The sequence below is a fragment of the Zea mays genome, chromosome 4 (assembly GCF_902167145.1).
Source record: "Zea mays cultivar B73 chromosome 4, Zm-B73-REFERENCE-NAM-5.0, whole genome shotgun sequence".
Lineage (NCBI taxonomy): Eukaryota > Viridiplantae > Streptophyta > Magnoliopsida > Poales > Poaceae > Zea > Zea mays.
This window is the reverse complement of record NC_050099.1, coordinates 3,482,400-3,505,516: the sequence shown is the minus strand read 5'-3', so window position 1 is coordinate 3,505,516 and position 23,117 is coordinate 3,482,400. Positions and strand designations below refer to the sequence as shown.

Genomic DNA, 23,117 nt, shown 5'->3' with positions numbered 1-23,117 from the left:
CATACTCCTTATCTATTGAACACTATAAATTGTCTTTTGCCATGGCTAGAGTAGAAATATATTTCATATACAACTATATTAGTTTAATTAGTTAATGTCTAAACTATAATTATTAAAATGGATTCAATTCCAACGATCACCTTACAAAAATACTAACATCATTTTAAATATTTATTTTTAAATATTTAACGTTGAATAGATTATTTTTAAATAAAAAACGTCAAACAAACGGAGGGAGTAATTATCAAAAAGTCTACCTAGGTACCCCTTCCATAAATCGGCCATCCATCATCCGCGGCGAGAGTTGCGACCCCGAGGGGTGGACGCCTGGTTTCTCTCAAACACCGTTGAGCCCCCTCTGTGCGTGCCTACCTGACGTCCGATCTAGCGCGTGCGGCCCAGATCGTTGCATCGCAGGAGAGAGCTCTCGGGACCTCCGCTCCGCCGCCAGCCCGTTGCCCGGCTCGTTTCTCTGGGTTTCCTCTCTGGCTGGCTCCTGCAGCACGCGCCATGTCCACAACTCACGCGCGCTACACCTATCTACGCTCTCTCGAGAGGCGGAACAGACGACCCCACGACTGCGAGCCTGCAAGGTACATAACACATCGCTGGAAGGGGAGAGCGCGAACAGTGGTCACGGAGACGCCGTGATTTTCCTAGGGTGCTTTGGCCGTGCCTGTCAGAGCCACGTAGCAGGTGCCGGTGTGCCGTGTAACTGGCGTGTACTGGGCAGCGAGCCCAAGGTGTTTGCGGAAATGCCGCGGCCAGTGAGATCCTTCCTCTGCGCTACCTGCGCCTCTCAGCTTGCAGTCCTGTACGTACCTTCTTTCACATTTGCAAAAAGAAAAAAAGTTATATAAGCACCTATTGAAGATGTTTATTGCTTGCGTCCAAACTCAGCTCCTTTACTGTTTTGCTGATCACTATTACTACTTCACATATATTTGCCTGTAAAGCTTTATTTAAATATGCTTCGCGTTGTACAACAGCATATTCTTGCTCTTGTTTAGCTTCGCGTTGCACAATGGTATCTTCTTGCTTTGTTATTTTCAATAGGTAAAGTAAAACAAATGCTAGATTTTGGAACCATTAGCCAAGCAACATTGGAAAAATCGCTAGCCATCATCTCCGCTATCCATGCAGCATTGGAACTGTTGGAACCATTGACCAAATTAGAAGTCCTCTCTTCATCTTGGCTACTGAACCACTGACTGCACTACATTTGATCACCATGGCCACCACACCTGAGGAATTCTTCAGCAAGGGTCTCATGGAGCAGTCACCACCATCCCCACCTGTCTTCCCTGACCTTCTCGAGAAGCCCAATGACAGCAGCGAGGGCCAGCACCATGTCCCTAATGAGATGATGCTCTCTTACGTCTCACACGTGCTCATGGAGGACAATGATTTTGATGATAAGTTCAGTGATCACCCTGCGCTACTCCAGGTGCAGCAGCCCTTTGCTCAGATTCTCTCTTCCCCTTCCTCTGGCACTGACACTGGCAACAGGGAGGGGTGCAACGAGTTCTTGCATGAAGTCAATGTTGATAAAAGCATGCTCAGTTCGGCTTTATCCAAGGGCACAGATGCTGCGGGGACATTCTTGAAAGGCATGGAAGAGGCCAACGTGCTCCTGCCCAAAGACAACAACTTCAGAAGGGATGAGCTGGTGAATCAGACGGTCAGGGAAAACAGCAGTCACAGCGGCGTCAAGAAGAGACATAGCAGGGATGATCATCTACAAATGGAGATAAGAACCAGAAAAGCTGCTATGACGGTGATCGAGGAGCCACAGGAGAACTTGGCCAATGAGACGCTTGATGAAATGATGCTGCTTGGCTATAAGGAATGCATCAGGGACATGGACAAGCTCCGTGTCACCACAGACAATAATAAAGTTGTAAAGCAAAACAGGAATAGCAAGGAGACGAGGGACAACAATGTGGTGGACATACGCAGGTTGATGATCTCTTGTGCGCAGGAGGTGTCAGTGAACAATCACTCGAGGGCACGGGAGCTGCTGAAGCAGATCATTCAGCACGCATCAGAGACGGGGGATGCCACACAACGGTTGGCCCAATGTTTCACCAAGGGACTGGAGGCACGGCTCGTGGGCACGGGCAGTCTGCTTTGGGAGTTGCTAATGGCAGAGCGACCTTCTGTCGTGGAGTTCACCAAGGCCTCCAACCTTTACTTTGAAGCCTGCTGCTTCAACAAGGTGGCACTTTCTTTCTCCGAGATGACTATCATGCAGGCCATGGTGGGTAAGAATAAGCTACACATCGTTGATTATGGTATGCAGTTCGGATACCAATGGGTAAGCTTGTTCCGCTCGTTGGCGAGTAGAGAAGGTGCCCTGCCAGAGGTGAAGATCACAGCCATAGGTCTCCCCAAGCCTAAGTCCTACCCAACTGAGAACATTGAGGAAATACGGTGCCGACTCGGCAGATCTGCCCATGAGTTTGGTCTGCCCTTGTTCAAGTTCCACGCTATCAAGACAAACTGGGAGGACGCTTGCATCGAGGACCTGAACCTAGAAGCCGATGAAGTGCTTGTCGTGAATGATCTCTTTAGTTTCAGCACCTTGATGGACGAGGGCATATCCTTTGATGACCTAAGCCCCAGGGATATAGTCCTTTGTAACATCAGCAAGATGAGACCACATGTTTTCATCCAGAGCGTGTACAATTGTTCGTATGGTTCATCCTTCCTGTCACGTTTTCGAGAGATGTTGTTCTATTACATGGCGCTGTTTGACATATTCGATGCAACAATCCCAAGGGAGAGTAAATCTCGAATGGTGCTGGAGCAGGTCGTGCTTGGACGTTCTGCGCTGAATGCCCTCAGCTGCGAAGGCGTGGACCTGGTGGAACGCCCTGAGAGGTACAGACAATGGCACACGAGAAACCAACGGGCTGGCCTGAGGCAGCTCTCACTGAAGATGAGCACTGTAGAGCTAGTGAGAGATATGGTCAAGAAGCATCACCACAAGGACTTCCTGATCTCCCAGGATGGGCAATGGCTTCTGCAAGGATGGAGGGGGCGTGTCCACTTTGCCCACTCGACATGGGTTGCAGCGGATGCGTCTTCTAGAGGTTTAGGTTCTTCCAATGCTGAATGATATAACATGGTCTTCAGAAACTTCATGTGATTGAGATTTTTTCTCACTCAGGCTACGGCCACTGGCATTTATGGTTGTATGTTGTTGTAGCTTGTATTTTTTCTGTTGTGGACTTACAATACTCAAGTGCAAATATACTTTTGTCTTGAGTACCATTAATTCCACAACTGATGAAAATAAATCTGTGCCGTGAGTTCTTGTAAAACTGCTTGTCAATCTGTGCAGTGAGTTCATCTGTTCCTGAATCTTGGTCTGTTTCACGTACATGCTTCTTTTTCCTTTCATAGATGTAAAAATAAAGAAATTTACAGTAGCTATAAAAAAATGTTTACTGGTGGCCTTCAAACTCAGTCTCTTTAGTTCTCTCTTTTGCTTATCATTACTTTACTTTAGCATGTAAAGAGCTTTTTTAAATATATTTTATATCCAACATATATTTCTTGATTTGTTATTTCAATAACTATGTAAAGGATAATGAGGTTTACTTCAATGATCTTCTTTCAAAATATTATTTTTGATGTGTTCTATGCAGTGGCTAGCTGCTTTTGAAACCATTATTATAATATACTAGCGTAACTGTGTAATCTCTCTCTTGTAATGGGTCTTGGCCCAGTTACCCAGCCCTATTAATATACTCCCAACCCTAATTAGGGTTTCGGTCTATCTAACATGGTATCAAGCTAAGTTTCTCCTCCTCTTCTCCCTACAGCCGCCACCCCTCTCTTCCCCATCTCCGGCTGCCACCTAGCCCCCTCCCCCCCACCGACCGGGGTCGGTCGCTCTGTGATGTATTTTGTTTTGCACCAATTCATGCCCATCTTTATGTACAACATGTTTACTGCTTGGGTTAACTACTACTTTACGTTAATTAGCCTGCAGTGAAAGCTTATTTAGATATGCTCTGCATCACACAACTTCTACGTTCTTGCTTTTGGCATTTTCAGTAAGTAAAATACATGGGGCTTCTTACGATGATCTTTCCTAGATATTACTTCGATGTGTCCTGTGTATAGCTAGCCTTTTTTTTTCAAACATTATCCAGGTAGCATTGAGAATATCAGGAGACATGGTCTCCATCGAACTAGCAGCATTGGGGTTACAGCCCAGCCATCGTCTTTTGCTGTCCTGATGGTAGGGACAAGAAACCGGAAGTAGTTTTGTTTTCTTCCCTTTATGACATTTATATATGTATTAACAGAAAGCTATTGTCCTGCAGCACTACCATTCATGAGCATGGCCACCACACCGGAGGAATTCTTCATCAAGGATCTCATGGAGCAGCCACCATTGTCCCCACCTGTCTTCCTTGACCTCCCCCACAAGCCCAATGCCAGCAATGAGGACCGGCATCATGTCCCTAACAATGACATGACGCTCCCTTACATCTCACGCATGCTCATGGAGGACGATGACGATGAGCTTGGTGATCACCCTGCGCTACTCCAGGTGCAGCAGCCCTTCGCTGAGATCCTCTCCTCCCCTCCCCTTGTTGGCAATAACACAAACAACAGCGAGGGGCCGAATGATTTCTTGCATGAAGGTACATATGAGCTGCTGGATCAAACCGAGGAAAGCAACATTATTAATAGCAGGGTCAACAGAGCTGTGATGATGACGACCAATGAGCTAGAGGACAGATGTGCCAACGAGATGGTCGACAAAATGATACTTCATGCCTACGAGACATGCATCGGGGGCATGGAGCGTGTCACCATCGATGTGGAGAAGAGAAACAGGAAGCGGAAAGCGGCGGCGGCGGCGAGGGGCGGTGTGGTCGACATACGTAGGGTGTTGACCTCCTGTGCGCAGGCTCTTGCAGCGGATGACCACGCGACAGCGCGTGAGCTACTGAAGCGGATCAAGCAACACGCTTCAGCGACAGGGGACACCACCCAACGACTAGCTCATTGTTTCGCCAAGGGGCTAGAGGCACGGATACTGGGCACAGGTGGCCGGATCTGGCCGTTGCTTGTGTTGGAGTACCCCTCCGGTGTGGAGCTCCTCAAGGCCTACAGCCTCTACTCTGAAGCTTGCTGCTTCATCACCGTGACGTTCATTTTCTCAGCAATGATCATCATGCAGGCCATGGCAGGCAAGAGCAGGTTGCACATCGTGGATTACGGCACGCGGTTTGGGTTCCAATGGGCTGGCTTGCTCCGCCTGCTGGCGAGTAAAGAAGGCGACCTGCCGGAGGTGGAGATCACTGCCATAGCCCGCCCCACGCCCATTTGCTACCCAGGCGAGCAGATTGAGAAAGTAGGGTCCCGGCTCATGCAATGTGCCCATGAGCTTGGCTTGCCTTCATTCAAGTTCCACGCAGTGACCAAAAACTGGGAGGATGCTACTTGTACCATGGAGGATCACTTGCACAGAGACGCCGACGAGGTGCTTGTCGTGATTGACCTCTTCAGTTTCAGCATCTTGATGGAGGAGAGCATGTTCTTCGACGCTCCAAGCCCTAGGGACACTGTCCTCTGCAACATCAGGAAGATGAGGCCAGACGTGTTCATCCAGAGCGTTGTGAACCGGTCTTATGGTTCCTCCTTCCTGTCACGGTTTCGGGAGATACTCTTCTACTGCACGGCTATGTTCGACATGTTGGACGCAACCTTGCCGAGGGAGAGCGAATCTCGACTGGTGTTCGAGAAACTCGTTCTGGGATGCTACGCGTTCAATGGCATCTCCTGTGAGGGCAGCGACCTCGTGCTGCGCCCTGAGAAGTATAGACAGTGGCAGGCAAGAAACGAGCGAGCAGGCCTACGGCAGCTGCCGCTGAAACCAAGCATTGTGAAGGTTGTGAAAGACGAGGTCATGAAGCATTACCACAAAGATTTCTTGGTTTGCCAGGATGGCCAATGGCTTCTGCAAGGATGGATGGGGCGGGTCCTCACTGCCCACACGACATGGGTTGCGAACGGAGACGCCTCTTCTGGATGAAGCCGAAGCTCTCTATTTAGACCAAAGACCCCCCTCCCTCCCCCTTTGAAGATATGTTTACTGGAAGCAAAATAAGTCCCACATATGTTTGCTGGATATGAGCTTACAAGAAAGTTTTGCTACCATATCAAGGAAAGAGACACTGTAAGCAAAGATGAAGCGAAAGAAGAGATTTTTCTTCCTTCTGCTAATGAAATGATACATAGCTCTCCTGCGTGTTCGAGAAAAAAAAAATTGAACTATCTAGTCTCCACATCATCTACATTTTGGGCGGCTGACAACTGAAGCATCAATCATTCTGTCACCTTCATTCATCACCCAGTTTCGATTCGGAGCCGAGGAGGTTCCATTTCCGCGGAGAAACGGTGCACTATTATGACATCAGTAGAAGATGTTGTTATGTTTCGAAAACAAGACCATTTCTTGCGAGCCCTAAACTCAAATCAATGTGGAATTGTGGATACTGTATCTGGGCACTCCCTGTGTGGACAGCATGCTGTTGCCACAGTTGACGTCTTTGTAAGTTGTAACCGTGAGTTATCTCAAGCGACCGGCTGGTGTTTTTGGTCATGCTTTTGATCTAGCCGTGGTGTTCAGAGTCAGAGATCGATGAAGTACAACATATTGCACATGTAAAATAAATGCATCAGTTACCGATTCCTCATGTACACGCTTGACTGCTCGGTTTTGCTCCTGGACTCCATGCCATGCAAGGGAAAAAATGATCACTTAGGGCTAGTTTGGGAACCACAATTTCTCAAGGATTTCTATTTTCCCATTAGAAAATGAACTAATTTCTCTTACGCCCCGTTTGGATCATTGGAATTTAATTCCATTCTAATAATAGTAATTTAGGCATATATCAATTAAGCTAATTCGGTTTTATGCAAAATATATTTGTATACTATTATTAGCAAGATATCGAAGATATTTATGTGCTACATTTTTATTATAGAGGAGTGAGGCGATGAGTGTCATGTAAGTTATAGATTAGAAATCAATTCTAATAATGCATAAAATCATTTCCCACCCTCTACCCCTTGAATTTGAGATAGACTTATATCTGAACTTGGGAAAGTGGTGGAATATCAAATTCCAAACTAAATAAGTTATTTTATTGAATGAATTCTAATTCCTCTAAAATGAAGGGATCCAAACGCCTCGTTAGGAAAATAGAAATCCTTTGAAATTGTGGTCCCCAAACTAGCCCTTTCCCATGAGATTTCTATTTTTCCAAAAGAATTTAGTTTATTTTATCTTGGGAAAACAGAAATCCCTTAAAAAATTGGAATTACCAAACTAGTCATTAGAAAAGAAAAAAAGAGACAATTCTTTATTTGACAGTTTCTGTATATTTCTTGGCCATTACAAATATTTCCTATATGATATTAAATGTAAATTTGGTTCTCTGTATAACACTAACGTTAGTTATGCTCTTTAACAGTGTTAACTTACGTGTGAAAAATAATTTTATCCCTATTAAAAATATCTAAATAATTATTTATATATTAGAATAATCATTTATGTATGAATATTTATCATAATTCTTACAAGTATTCATATAAAAAGTTATTCAAACTTTTTTTAAAGTAATACAACCATTTCGTAAAACTAGTTATGTCTATAAAATTTGACACTTTTTTTAACTTATTTACTACGTAATTAGACCTAATAAATTCAATCTGAAAAAAGGTTTACTTTTGTAACTTTGTAGTATAATTCTCGCAATTACTTTATTATTGCATTAGACAATATTAAAAACAAAAAATAAACATCTCAAAGTTTTTTTTACAACAATAGCACGGGGATGTTAGCTACCCACGCTTGGAATAGAGATGAAAGTGGATATTTGAATTGTTTGGATAAATTTAATATTTTAAAATAGACATATTATTATAAATAAGAATTAAATTTTACCTAAATCATTTTATACATTATTTGCTGTCTACAACAATAAAAGTTGAAAAAAATATATCCAATTCCGCATCCGTGTATATATCTTAATTGTATATCTATCTTCTTAAGAAGATGTATAATAAATTTTCGGTTTATTTTTTATGAATATTTACCATCTTAATGATAAAATCAAGCGAATTTATATAATTGATTTTATATTATATTTATTCGCCATTGAAGATAAAAGTCATATCTGAATAATTATTCGTTTTTACCCCTCATAATGGCCCATTCCTGTTTCCAGCCAATCATGCTTCTCGCTTGCTCGCTAGAGCTCCGCCGGCCGCCGGCGCAGCTGAATCGCCGCCTGCTTCGCTCCTCCCTCCAGAAATATTGGCTGCGCCACTGCGGCAAGGTCATGGTGCACGCGCGGTTATGTGTGCCTATCGCCTCCCGGAGCCGGGCGCGAAGAGGAGAAAGCGAACAAGGTAGCGCAGCTGCTGCCGGAAATGGCGTAGCGCGAGGTACCGTCACGAAGACGCCATGGACCGTCAAACCTTGTTGAGGGAGAGGTGTGAATGGTTGTACTCGGCGGGGGGGCGTTATTTACAGTCTGTGGCCCGTGTGCTGTGCTGTGCCTGCGGAAGGGCGGGCGGGTCGAAGGCGCTTGAGAAAATGCTGCTGTCAGCGTCAACCTCCTGGAAGGTCCAGAACGCAGGCAGCGCCTCAACTCGTCACTCCATCAGCACGGTGAGCCCCTTATCTGGCTTCTTATCATGGTACGCGGTGCGCTGCAAGCCTGCAAGTGACATCAAATTGGATTGGCAGTCAGCAGGTGTCACAGTGGCAGTGTCGATGGAATGGCTCTGCAGTGTATGTGCTTCTGTAATTTCCGCAAGAAGCAGTCAACTGCTCCCTGATATGGGCATATGGCGCTGGGACATTGTAGTGATCCCCATACCACACGTTTGTGGAAACTCGACAACCTGCCAGAGCGTCAGATATTTCGTTGAGAAGAGAACTCCTCCAGTTTGGCTTTCCTCTGGTTCAGTCTCTGCTTTCAACCAAATTTGATATCACTCGTTGAAGTCAACAGCTGGGATGTGGACATGTGTGTTAAACTCTATCACAACGCTCAGTGGCAAATGAAGATTAACAGAGACAAAGACAAATCGCTGGGACAATCCTTTATTGCAGAGTAGTGAAGTATATATACAAGAGTTCCCAAGGGGTGTGTCCCTTGGGAAATAACTGTCACTACGACATATGGATGGATTAGATCACATGTATAAAATGTTTTATAACACTCCCCCTTGATCAATCCGAATCCATTTGATCAACTGCAATCTGTCATCAAATACTTGATCTCCTCAAAAACCCTGTGGAAAAAATAAGGAGTATACAATGTCCTTTGGATAATGAGAATAATCTCACATAGTTTCCAAAAGAAAATATGCTTTGTAATCATCATGTATAAAAACCCCAGTGGGGAAAATCAATGATGAAGCATATAGCTTAGTTGATATTACCTCGTTAAAAACTTTGGATGAGAAAACATCAATAAGGCAAAACTCATACAAAGAAAAGAGTGTAATATGATGGTTCAAAACAGGTCAAATATCATGGAGAATTACTCCCCCTGATTCTTGCAAGCACTTAAGTCTTCTCGTACCAATCCCCTCAACACATTTCTGAAACGTGGAGTATGGTAGAGATTTTGTGAATAGATCAACAAGATTATCACAAGACTTTGTTTGCAAGATATTCATATCTCTATTTTCCTGTTTCCATCTGAACAACACAAGCTCAATTATCCTTATGGATAATGGTCAATGGTTCAATTGAGCCACAATACGACATTGTTCTCCAATGGACCTCTAGCCCAAAGAACAATAATATGTCTATAGCCATCATCTCAAAAACCCCTGTGGGGAAAATAAATGATGAGACATATAACTCAGGCTAATATTTCTCCAAGATAATCTTGCCAGAAAATCTGAGAAAACAACATATCAGCTGAGTCTCCTTAAAAACCCAGTGGGAAAAATAAGGAGAGTAGTCATACTCTATTGTTGATCCATTTGAACTCTAGGGAGATAAACTCATATCCTAGTTCAAATACAACAATAACTATGTCATAATGTATCATCCTTGAAAACCCCTACGGGAAAATAGATGATACGACATAGGCTTTGTGTTGATGTTGCCTCGTTAAAAACTTTGAATGAGAAACCCAAATAGGTAAAAACTCATACAAAGAAAAGAGTACAACATGATGTACATACAAGTTCTTCCGATCAAAAGGGAAACTCCCCCTGATCTTTACAAAACACTAAGTCATCCCATACCTACTCTCAAACACATTTAAAAATGTGAAGTAAGGTAGAGACTTAGTTTGTAACTTGTTTTTCATCTAAACAACACAAAGTAATATTATCTCCATAGATAATAAGGTCAATGATATAAAATCATGACCACCACATACCCTCAGTATGTAGTATATCATTTTGTACAATCTCACAAAGTGTGCTACAGAATGATTAGTGTAAGTGACCATTAATTTCTGTTGATCAACATTTATCAAACAGTAGGTCCAACTTACCAGAAGTATGTCATTGATCTTGTACCTGGGGATCTTCTATAGATATCCAAGATCAGTATATCCAAACATAAGGAGATCATGAGTATACTTGGAGATCATAACTCGATCTCATGTGCTGTTAGCTAGCAAATCTTTGCAAAGCAATATTCGGTCGGATGCTCTTGCAAGATACAATAGCACATCTCATGATCTGAAAGAATCAAATAACCATGACTCTTTCATATTGAATTTCTTCAATATGTGTTGGATATAGACAACTTTGTATCTAAGATACTCAAGATAGTTTACTTTGAATTGAAATCTCTTACAATTCATATCCTCTATCTTGAACTTCGTCGATAAGTAATGTATGTTTAAAATATGCTGCACATATTTACACTGAACATACCATACTTTGTGTATCCTTTCAGAAAGAAGGATTCACTAGGTCGAATGTACCATATTTGACCTGGATGCTCTAAGTCACAAAGACTTTCCAAGCATTGCAAATTTGTGATTGATGATTATGTATTTGGAATCCTTCAAGACTCCATAAATACCATAATCCAGTGACCACATATGCACATGTTGTCACTACATCTATCAACTGCACAGATAGATGATTTACTGCCCATATTATTGTATCGGAATTTAACTACTCACAGTAGAGGAGAATTTATAGCATTAAAATAATACTTGGGTTTGCGTATAAACCCAGTTGCTACTAGCCATGCTTTCTCACCACCTCATTGTTTCCAAGTCCATGAAAACAAACATGTATCCACAGTAAGATACCTTGAAGTGAAAATAACTTAACACTTCTTTCCGGTGAGCAAGGCTATCTCTGCAACATTGTATCACTCAACAAGATCCAATTTGAGCATACTCGTGCTCTGCTATGGCCATAGTCTTTTGGATCACTTGGAGTACATATACAATTGCTGAGATGTATGTGTCGACACTTGTAGCTTTTAAATAACACAATTCTCCAGTTGACATGAAGTCATTTTTTTATGTACCCTTATGATTCCTCGTGAAATCCCAAAACGAGAATCAAGGGCTTCCGATAACCTAGCCTCATCAGTGCGCACTGAGCTAGGTTGTGAATGTCTTCCATTCACAGGATAATTCATATCCTCTAGGTGTCCACCAACGCTAAGTTGGTTACCAACGAATAGTTGGTTTGCATTTACTATCAGAAGGTCTAGCCTTCAGTTGCTTGCAAGCATCTTAATCCCAATTTGTGACCATACTTCTCCCCCTCTTATTTACAACATCATTGTAATAGGGAGTTGAGTGGTGTTCCATGTAACCACTCTTTCTGGCACTTCCATCATAGGATTAATTTGAATGACACCTCATAGTAAATGCACATGGCAGTCAATTTGCAACTTCTTGCAAATCATTCGAACCCAAAAGGTTCAGTTTTAGTACGTGATCCTGAGCCTGAATGCTTACTGCATTCATTATAATTTCCTGGCATTCTTTTTGGTACTTGATATCTCCCCCTAATGCCTGGAAAAGCTCATGATTCAAGCTAGCGTACGAGCCGTAAATAGATTCTCAAGAAGAGATTCTAAAACTTAATGATCGATGGAGAATAAATTCTCACATAGATCCCCAGCTTTCTGTGTGCCCATACATGTACGCTACGGTGGTGAGATTGGGAACATACCCAATTTACGCATGGGAAATCTTTCACGGATTCCCACGTACTAAAAACCATAGGGGAACTTGTACATGTAGTTAATCACAAGTCAGAAGCGTGCAAAACTTCCTGACTCCAACCATAACCAGTTGGAAATGACAATTCATTACTGATGGTCATTAATGATCTGAAATTTTCGAATCTATCACAGATTCATCATATCCTTTATGGATATCATTCTGAATACCAAGACAAACAATCACCATTGTAAGTACATTTGGTAAATTCAGTAGTGTGGAGGCTAATGTGCTCAAGCTTGAGACATTATTGCTTAATGGTCATGTGTTGTCCGAAGGACACACTTGAGGTCATCATATAGATGCACCAAAGAACCATATAAAGCCTTCAATGTCCATACAATCTCTGTAATGGACCACACTCGTTCCTTTGAAACAATTCAAAGAACTTAATCAATTTAGATCAGATTTTAAGATAAGAGGGACTTAAAATCTTATTTCCGATGATACTCATCAAGTATCCATCTTATGGGAAAACATGACCAATAGAATTGTTCATAACTTTTCATTTCATCCCAACAATGGGATGGCCAATTCAATCTTACCCAGCATGGTAAGTATCATCACTTGAAAAGTTATAACATATGTGAAAGGGAAATAGGCTCAAACCTTTTCCTAAATGATTTTGGTGGTTGAATTGCCCAACACAAATAATTGGACTAACTAGTTTGTTCTAGATTATATGCTCTACAGGTGCCAAAGGTTCATCTACAACTATACTAAATCGACTGTCCGGAATACCGTAGATTATTCCGGACAGGAGAAGTTTTTTGGAAAAACAGACTATGCGCGGACCGTCCGGGCCCTTGCGGCGGACAGTCCGCGACACCGAGTTGACTTCGACCAGGAACTACAAATCAGGGACAGTCCGACTAAACCACGGACCGTCCAGCTACAACGCGCGGACCGTCCGGCTATAATTCGCGGACAGTCCGCAGGTGAAGACCTGGTTCAGCCCGAAGGTGACAAGTTGATCAAAAGGAATTATATAGCTGGCGCGGACCGTCCGGGACCAAGGGCGGACCGTCCGCGTGGTGTCACCAAGGCAGATAGCCGTTGATCTAACCGTTGATCTGTCAGAAGTATCCGTTGAAGATGTCAGAATCGACCGTTGGAGGGTCGCGGACCGTCCGGGCCCTAGCCGCGGACCGTCCGCCAGTGCAATTTCTGGCAGATGCGCCCCAACGGCTATATGGGTGGTTGAGGGCTATAAATTCCACCCCAACCGGCCACTTCAAGGTGTGGGAGCCCAAGCAACATTCCAAGTCATCTAGTTGACATACTCAAGCCCTCCCAACCACATATATTCATTGATCCATCCTATACACAAGATTTAGACCACTACAACCAACACAAGTGCCACAAAAGAGAGAGCAAGCAAAAGAGAGCTACTCATTTGAGTTCAGCACTAGTGCCTTGTGAGATTCATCGAGAGATAGTGTGTGCTTCATCTTTGTGTTCATTTGCGCGTGGAGTTTTGACTCCCATTGAACTTCCTCCAAAGTTTTGGAGGCTTGTAAAAGCTAGCAAGAGACACCAAAGATTGTGGTGGTCCTTGTGGGATCGAGAGTGATCCTTGAGAAGAAGAAGAGCTCACCGATCCTTGTGTGATCGGGGGAGAGAGGGAAAGGGTTGAAAAAGACCCGTCCTTAAGTGGACTCCTCAACGGGGACTAGGCCTTCGAGGGCCAAACCTCGGTAAAACAAATCACCCGTGTCCATTGTGTTTATTGCTTGTGATTTGTTTGCTTTCCCTTGCTCTAAGTTTTCTTGTACCATTATTTGCTAATTTCATTTGGTATTGCTTCAAGTTAAATTTCCATTTAGTGAAGCAACACGTTGCAAGAAAGAACTTGTTCTAGTGCTCTTCTCATCTAAGGGTTCTTGCTTTGTTATTCTATAACTTATTAGTTGTATTGATTTATCTCTCCCGCATTATTTAGCAATACTCCTTTCAAGCAAGAACTTAGTTTCTATTCTCCGATATTTGTATATCTTGTTCTAACCACTAATCAAGGGATCTAGTTGGGAGATAAAGTTTTAATTTTCAGGTTCCGCCTATTCACCCCCCCTCTAGGCGACTTTCAATTGGTATCGGAGCTAGGCACTTCATCTTGAGTCTAACAACTCGAAGTGATGGCTCGTAGAAGATCCCAAAAGAACAAGAAGACTCCTCCAACGAACGCAACTCAAAAGGAGGTAACTCTTGAGATATTATGTGATGATTGTTCTAATTATGATTCATGGTCTACTAATGTGATAAATGCCTTTAGAACCATACATCCTCAATTAGAACAAATTATTGACAAGAGTATTTTTCCCTCTAGTTTTAATGGAGAAATTAATTCCGAGGAGGATCAAAGATGTTATCGCTTAAACTACCTAGCTTTTGACATCTTAAACAATTCTCTTAGCAAAGAAGATTATCGTGCCTTCATATCAAACTATGACGAATCCATTCCCGATGCGCATGATATTTGGACTAGAATTAAAATCAAGTTTGATGAGTCCAAACATAATAATTCATTTGATGCCTCTACTTCCTTTAGTTTTTGTGATACTAACCCTTGCAAGGAAGAAGGAGAAAATGAACGATGGAGACCAAACGATGAACCCACCTCTCCAAAAGGTTTGTCTTCCCATTTCGATTCCCACATGTGTTGTGTGGCTAATGAAAATGATAGCGGAAGCACCAATGAGGATGAGGAGGAAGAAAGAAGCTTTGTGCATCTCTACGCTCGCCTAAGCCAAGAAGATAAGGCGGTCATGCTCAAACTTCTAGAAAGAGCGAGAGAGCAAAGCGAAGCTCGTCAAAGGCTAGAAGATATTCTCTCCATAAAGATGCAACACTTTGACGAGTTGACTAAAGAACATGAGGAGCTAAAGTGCTCTCATGATGATTTGGTCCAAAGGTATGAAACTATTTCAATTGAGCAAGATAACGCTTCACATTGTATCGCTCAATTAGTAAATAGGAATACCTTGCTCAAGGACCAAGTAGAAAAGCTAAAAGTTGAAAATCTAGCTTTTCAAGATAAATATGATATGCTTCTATGCTCTCATGAAAATCTTATGGATAATCATATCATATTAAACATTGCTCATGAGATTGTAATAGAGAACTTAAAATCCCAACAATCTCATTCGTGCACATGTATTCAAATTGATACTATATTACCATGTGCTAATGCTTGTTGTTTGTCAACAAGCAAATCTTCCTTTGAGCTAAAATTTGCAGGAACAAATGATGATACATATCAAAAGCTCAAAGAAGAAAATGAGAGGCTAAAGATGAGCTTGACACAACTTAAAGGGAAATGCATCGCTCAACCTTCTCAAGATAACCGTGATCACATGGTGAAGAAGCTTGAGACGGGGACAACCGTGGCATGCACTACATCCCTTGAAGAAAATGTCAAGGATTTGAGGATTACCAAGAGGAAGAAACAAAAGATGAAATTCAACACCTCCTCCAAAAGCCTCAACCACGCCTTCACAAAAGGTAACATCCAAGGTAATGATCAAGCCACACTTCACATTAAGAGGTGTAGTGAATGCTTTGAAGAGGGGCACTTGATTAGGTCATGTCCCTATATTGATGGCTTGATTATTAACAAGGATGATAGACTTTGTTTTACATGCTCCAAGAAGGGACACTTTCTTAGATCTTGTCCCCATTTAAAACAAAAAAGCATAGGGTTAGAAAAGAAAATTTTTACTAACCATGTAGCAGGCAACAAACAAGGAAAGAAGAAATCTTCAAAATTTGGAAAACGCCTGTGCTACACATGCCGAAAGAAGGGACATCAATGCAAAGATTGTCCCATTGGTAAAAATCCCACTTCTAACTTGTCATTTAATTCATATATAACTAGGCAACCCAAGATTGCAACTTGTGCTAGAAAGGTAACGAGTTTACCAAGCGCTAGCACAAAGGACACTTGGGTTCCTAGATCTTTGTTTACTAACCCTAACGGACCCATCAAACGATGGGTACCAAAATAAGCTTGACAAGATTTGTAGGAGAAGGAGATGATATGAACTCTTGGGGTGCTTGAGGGAGTTAATTCAATTCTCATCAACTCAAGCTATTAATCTACAAATGATCTACATATTCAAGATTGACCCAAGGTTACTTCAGTTTATTGTATTCAAAACTCATATCATCTCGGGAAGATATTAATGTTGTAGGAAATAAAGAATCATCATGTGCGGAATATCAAGGCCTACAACATGGAGGAAAGTCAAGGGGTGGTAACATTTATATTCTTAAGTGCAATTATCTTAATTTGTCATGTGTCTTGTGTAGTCACATAGAAATAGAAAGCATTTAAGGATGTTTTAAAATTATGTCATCATTCTTTGAAGAAATTCCTCTCATATGGTAGATTGTGTATTTATCAAATTCTATATTATGACAATCTACATGTCTTTAAATTGTTGCAAGTTCACATGGCATGTCTTTACATTAACTATTCTATTATTGCCATGTTCTAGATATAGAGAGATATTTCATGTTCTTAAAAGAATAAGGTGTCATGTAAGAAATTCAAATACTTAGGACACTTATAAAAGGAAAAATTCTCTCTATAGCTAGAAAAGTGAGACTAATATTTTTATCTAAGTAATTTAAGTAGTCTCACTTGTAGAGAATAAGTTTCTCTATGGAAATGCGTATCTCGTCATGTCTAGGAAATTCTATCCAATAATTCATGTTGTATCTCTTATTGCTTAATTGGATATGATTCTTTCACATTTATCGCTCTCCATGTTATGAATTAGATTTATTCCCATAATCTTAAAAGAATTATCTATGCTTGTTTTGTAAGCAAAAACTAAGCATGCATCATGGAATAACCTAGTTCATATTATAAAGTTTCCATGCTTTAGTAATCTATTTTCCATTCCTTATCAAAATGATTACTCAAAGGGAAACTAGTGCTTGTGTTGCCATTAACATTTCTCTTGAGCTCACTTATGAAAATCTACAAGAGAGTAAGTGCAAGGTTAAAGCCACAAGCCTCAAAGGGTACTCTTCACCCAAAAGGAAGAAAGGTCAAAGCAAAGGTATGGGAACTCATCTCTTTAATTTAGTTCCCATCAATGATTATTCACTCTAATTATATCTTTGTGAAGAAATAGATTCTTTAAAATTGGCTAAGATGTGCATTCAATCTCATTCTCATTAATGCACTTATCCATTAGAATCTATTTCATACCTTTGCTATATATGTTCTCATATTGACTTGCTTTTAAGTAATGATTAATAAATTCAATATGAAGAAGTAAATTCCTATGCTTAATCAAATGTTTAAATGTGCACTAATGTCAAGGATTTTACTTCATGTCAGTGTGATCTATGGATGATGAACCGCATTTACTTTCTCTCTAAAGAAATCATCATTCATCTTTTACTCCCTTGTGCTATTAACATCTCTCTTGAGTATTTTCAATAAGTTTGGAAGGAAAAAGAGTCAACTATAAAGGGAGGACACTCAAATGAAAAAGGAAGACATCAAGAGCAACAACACCTACTTGGATATGAGATCTTCAAAACATCCAATGGTGTGGTTGTAAGCATTCAAAAACTTTTCATTATGAGAATACTAGGCAAAAATTGTTTATTGCAAATCTTTTAAGCCTTGATCGAGATATATAGTGCTTCTCCCTATTTGCCTTTAAAAGTGAGTGCATCCACCCATTTCCTTCATTCTTGGTGCATATCTCTAGGGGGAGCCTATTTCTATATCTTGATTATTTTGAGACTAGCACATTAACTTAGAAATCTCATATTGTCTCATGTATGAAAACAAGTTTCTCATAAGGCATGCTACTACATTTCAATCCATCTTGGTAAAATAATGTCACCTTTATCAAGGATTGTAGCTCTCAATGTTAAAATAGCATATTTATCGGATTCTCCTATTTATGAGCTTGTTTGAAAATCTAATGCCTATGTTGTTCTTTTGATCGCATCTATTGTATGATCATTGAATAACTTCAATTATCACTCATGCTTCTTAGTGCTTCATGCAATTACAATTTGATTTCAATTGGTAATTTCAATCAACATCATCTTGATATGCACTAAGTTAAAAGGAGAATTCATGATGTATTTATGCAATTTGTGATCTACTTGGTATATAATAACATGACTTAGAAAAGGATCACTAGTTGTAGAACTCTCTCGTGTGCAAAATATTTTCATACATTGTCTTGAGTATAGGTCTTAAGCATCTAAGACTAAGGACAAAGCACAATGAAGAGAGCGTCTCTATGTAAAGGTACAAAAAGGTAAAACTATCTCCTTTCATTTAAACTTGTACCTAAATCTTCCTTTTGTATACACTTCTTTGCATATCTTGTATAAAAGGAAGAGAAAGCATGTCCATGAATTAACCCTGCTTCATACCTAGTTTAACTTCTCAAACATTCATTTTTTACATCTTTGTTTAAACTGGGTGAAGTAATTTTATTGTCAAGGAGCTTAAAGCTTAACCTTGTAACGAGGATAAGCTGCCTTTTGTTCCAAAAGGTGGATGGTCCTTAAGTCTCCTTGAAATCCTTAAGGGTAAATGCTTGAGATATTTATAACATGCTTTCATAAGTGCATAAAATGTCATGAACATCACACTTATACTATGACACAATGCACTTTACACTCTTTATGATATAGACATGGTCTCATTAACCTAATTATGTGCACTTGGCATTTTAGACCAAAAATTTGTTTTCCTCTCTATGCACATATTTAGGGGGAGCAATCTATATTGTATAGAATTGTTTAAGCTTAATTGACATATCCTTTTTAATCATGTCTCTTTCCTTTGGTACATTTGCATATTTCTTATCTTCATTGTGTGCCAAGGCTAAGACTAATATGTTTTCATGAGCATCTCATGTATTAAGTCTTAGATTGAAAGGGAAATAGAGTATTCGGCAAAGACATCGCTTCCACTCAACTGCATTGGTATTATCCACTCTTTGCCGGTATCCCGCCGTCTCTCCGTATTTGGTATAATCTTCACTCATGTTTTATTTGCCAAAGGAGAGAAAGTAGTTATTCAAGGGCTTATATTTCACTCAAAGTATCCGTTTTTGGCGATTCATGCCAAAGGGGGAGAAAGTATTAGCCCAAAGCAAAAGGACCGCACCACCCACCACCTAGTTTTAGAAAACTAATAATTTTCAATTGGTAAATTTCAAATTGGTATCTTATTGTGTTCAAAAGGGGGTGAAAATAGTATTTTCAAAATCAATATCTTAAAACCCTCTTGAACACTAAGAGGAGAATTTCATTAAGGGGGAGTTTTGTTTAGTCAAAGGAAATGCATTTGAAACAGGGGAGAAAATTTCAAATCTTGAAAATGCTTCTCAAAATCTTATTCATTTATTCTTTGACTGTTTTGCAAAACACTTTGAAAAGAATTTCCAAAAGAGTTTGCAAAATCAAAACAATTGGTGCAAGCATGGTCTAAAACATTAAAGGTAATTTGGTCTAATTCCAAGTAACCTTTGCACTTACCTTATGCAAACTAGTTCAATTCTACACTTATATATTTGCTTTGGTTTGTGTTGGCATCAATCACCAAAAAGGGGGAGATTGAAAGGGAAATAGGCTCAAACCTTTTCCTAAATGATTTTGGTGGTTGAATTGCCCAACACAAATAATTGGACTAACTAGTTTGTTCTAGATTATATGCTCTACAGGTGCCAAAGGTTCATCTACAACTATACTAAATCGACTGTCCGGAATACCGTAGATTATTCCGGACAGGAGAAGTTTTTTGGAAAAACAGACTATGCGCGGACCGTCCGGGCCCTTGCGGCGGACAGTCCGCGACACCGAGTTGACTTCGACCAGGAACTACAAATCAGGGACAGTCCGACTAAACCACGGACCGTCCAGCTACAACGCGCGGACCGTCCGGCTATAATTCGCGGACAGTCCGCAGGTGAAGACCTGGTTCAGCCCGAAGGTGACAAGTTGATCAAAAGGAATTATATAGCTGGCGCGGACCGTCCGGGACCAAGGGCGGACCGTCCGCGTGGTGTCACCAAGGCAGATAGCCGTTGATCTAACCGTTGATCTGTCAGAAGTATCCGTTGAAGATGTCAGAATCGACCGTTGGAGGGTCGCGGACCGTCCGGGCCCTAGCCGCGGACCGTCCGCCAGTGCAATTTCTGGCAGATGCGCCCCAACGGCTATATGGGTGGTTGAGGGCTATAAATTCCACCCCAACCGGCCACTTCAAGGTGTGGGAGCCCAAGCAACATTCCAAGTCATCTAGTTGACATACTCAAGCCCTCCCAACCACATATATTCATTGATCCATCCTATACACAAGATTTAGACCACTACAACCAACACAAGTGCCACAAAAGAGAGAGCAAGCAAAAGAGAGCTACTCATTTGAGTTCAGCACTAGTGCCTTGTGAGATTCATCGAGAGATAGTGTGTGCTTCATCTTTGTGTTCATTTGCGCGTGGAGTTTTGACTCCCATTGAACTTCCTCCAAAGTTTTGGAGGCTTGTAAAAGCTAGCAAGAGACACCAAAGATTGTGGTGGTCCTTGTGGGATCGAGAGTGATCCTTGAGAAGAAGAAGAGCTCACCGATCCTTGTGTGATCGGGGGAGAGAGGGAAAGGGTTGAAAAAGACCCGTCCTTAAGTGGACTCCTCAACGGGGACTAGGCCTTCGAGGGCCGAACCTCGGTAAAACAAATCACCCGTGTCCATTGTGTTTATTGCTTGTGATTTGTTTGCTTTCCCTTGCTCTAAGTTTTCTTGTACCATTATTTGCTAATTTCATTTGGTATTGCTTCAAGTTAAATTTCCATTTAGTGAAGCAACACGTTGCAAGAAAGAACTTGTTCTAGTGCTCTTCTCATCTAAGGGTTCTTGCTTTGTTATTCTATAACTTATTAGTTGTATTGATTTATCTCTCCCGCATTATTTAGCAATACTCCTTTCAAGCAAGAACTTAGTTTCTATTCTCCGATATTTGTATATCTTGTTCTAACCACTAATCAAGGGATCTAGTTGGGAGATAAAGTTTTAATTTTCAGGTTCCGCCTATTCACCCCCCCCTCTAGGCGACTTTCAATTGGTATCGGAGCTAGGCACTTCATCTTGAGTCTAACAACTCGAAGTGATGGCTCGTAGAAGATCCCAAAAGAACAAGAAGACTCCTCCAACGAACGCAACTCAAAAGGAGGTAACTCTTGAGATATTATGTGATGATTGTTCTAATTATGATTCATGGTCTACTAATGTGATAAATGCCTTTAGAACCATACATCCTCAATTAGAACAAATTATTGACAAGAGTATTTTTCCCTCTAGTTTTAATGGAGAAATTAATTCCGAGGAGGATCAAAGATGTTATCGCTTAAACTACCTAGCTTTTGACATCTTAAACAATTCTCTTAGCAAAGAAGATTATCGTGCCTTCATATCAAACTATGACGAATCCATTCCCGATGCGCATGATATTTGGACTAGAATTAAAATCAAGTTTGATGAGTCCAAACATAATAATTCATTTGATGCCTCTACTTCCTTTAGTTTTTGTGATACTAACCCTTCATATCGATGAGTTTGTTCAACTCAAATCACATGAGTGATCAACTCCAATCGATGAGTTTGTTTAACTCAAATTCATATGAGTTTTTACACTCAAATCACATGAGTGTGTTCAACTCACATCGCATGAGTTGAACCTATCACAACTTCAATTATGAGATTATACCAAATCTCATGCATCATTTCAATAGTACTCAAAAGCAAATCATCTAACAAAGTGGTCTTCTCTTAGGAAAAAGAAGTGTTGTTACATGATTAGTCCAAATCATGATTTACACAACTAACCACTGTCATCATGTTAGATGGAAGATTGAAGTACACTCCATATCTTAGCTTTCATGAGTAGTATGCATCTATTGGGATTTCATATACAAGATTAGATGCCTGGCATACAACACTATATCATGTATAGTGTAATGACAAAAGAGTTTGTCATACTCATTGCCCTTTCATTTTTAATGTGCTTGTATATTTGCTTTCTAGCAAAATATATGAATACAAAGTGTTAGTCTACAACATAATGTAGACACATACTCATAAGTCCACATGTCTTATGATTTTCTTTGCTATTCATTTTGGGCTTGCACATCAAGCCACAAAAGCACATTAGTTCTTTTTAAAGAACCATAAGAGAATGAGGGCATCACATTTCCTCCAAATGAAGAGGTGAATTCCCATGTCATGCAAAAATGAAATGAACATATCCAATGAACATTAAGGATAATTAAGCCCATTAGGCGAGTTCATCAAACTCTATTAAATTATTATCCTTCAAATGGCTTAACCATTTTCTGATGTTGTAATATGCCGCAAAATATATCATATCTTTTATATGTTGGAGAATTCTAGGTATCACATAAAGTGTACCAAAGGATTTTTGAAAAATTGGTGGACACAACGTAGATAATCTCCATGTAATGAAACAATGGAGTAGATCTCCCAGTAGTGGGCAAAACTTTTGCTGCCTGAAAGCATGGTCTCTGGGCTGATATATTCAAAGAACATACCGCAGCCAATGCTTAGGACTCCACTACCCTGTGCTTGACCAAAATTTCAAAAATAAAATGGAAATCACCATAAAGGTGAATAACCAACATTACATCTCCAACATATCTACTTGAGAGAACACATAGGTATTCATCATGACCATATGATGTAGACCTCTTACTGATGGGCAAATAATATTTTGCTATCTAAAAGCTTGGTCTCAGGGCAAATAAATTCCAAGAACTTATTGCAGCCAAAGCCTAGATCTCCATCATGTGTTGAAATAT

General features: G+C 40.6%; 1 protein-coding gene across 5 annotated transcripts; it reads left to right on the top strand.

The window, feature by feature from the left end:
* The first annotated feature begins 312 nt into the window (after positions 1–312).
* Positions 313–6,722, top strand: LOC103652715 (scarecrow-like protein 33). 5 transcript variants are annotated; one of them, XM_035967157.1, is made up of 4 exons: positions 313–4,064; positions 4,164–4,252; positions 4,338–4,567; positions 4,662–6,628. In XM_035967157.1, the coding sequence occupies exon 1, from the start codon at positions 1,232–1,234 to the stop codon at positions 3,119–3,121; it is 1,890 nt and encodes a 629-aa protein (XP_035823050.1). In that variant the 5' UTR covers positions 313–1,231; the 3' UTR covers positions 3,122–4,064; positions 4,164–4,252; positions 4,338–4,567; positions 4,662–6,628. The 5 variants fall into 5 exon arrangements, with proteins under 5 accessions (XP_035823050.1, XP_008677892.1, XP_008677891.1 ...); XM_008679670.2 differs by having other exon boundaries at positions 318–814; positions 1,261–4,252; positions 4,338–6,722; XM_008679669.2 differs by having other exon boundaries at positions 318–814; positions 1,144–4,252; positions 4,338–6,722.
* The last annotated feature ends 16,395 nt before the right edge of the window (positions 6,723–23,117 follow it).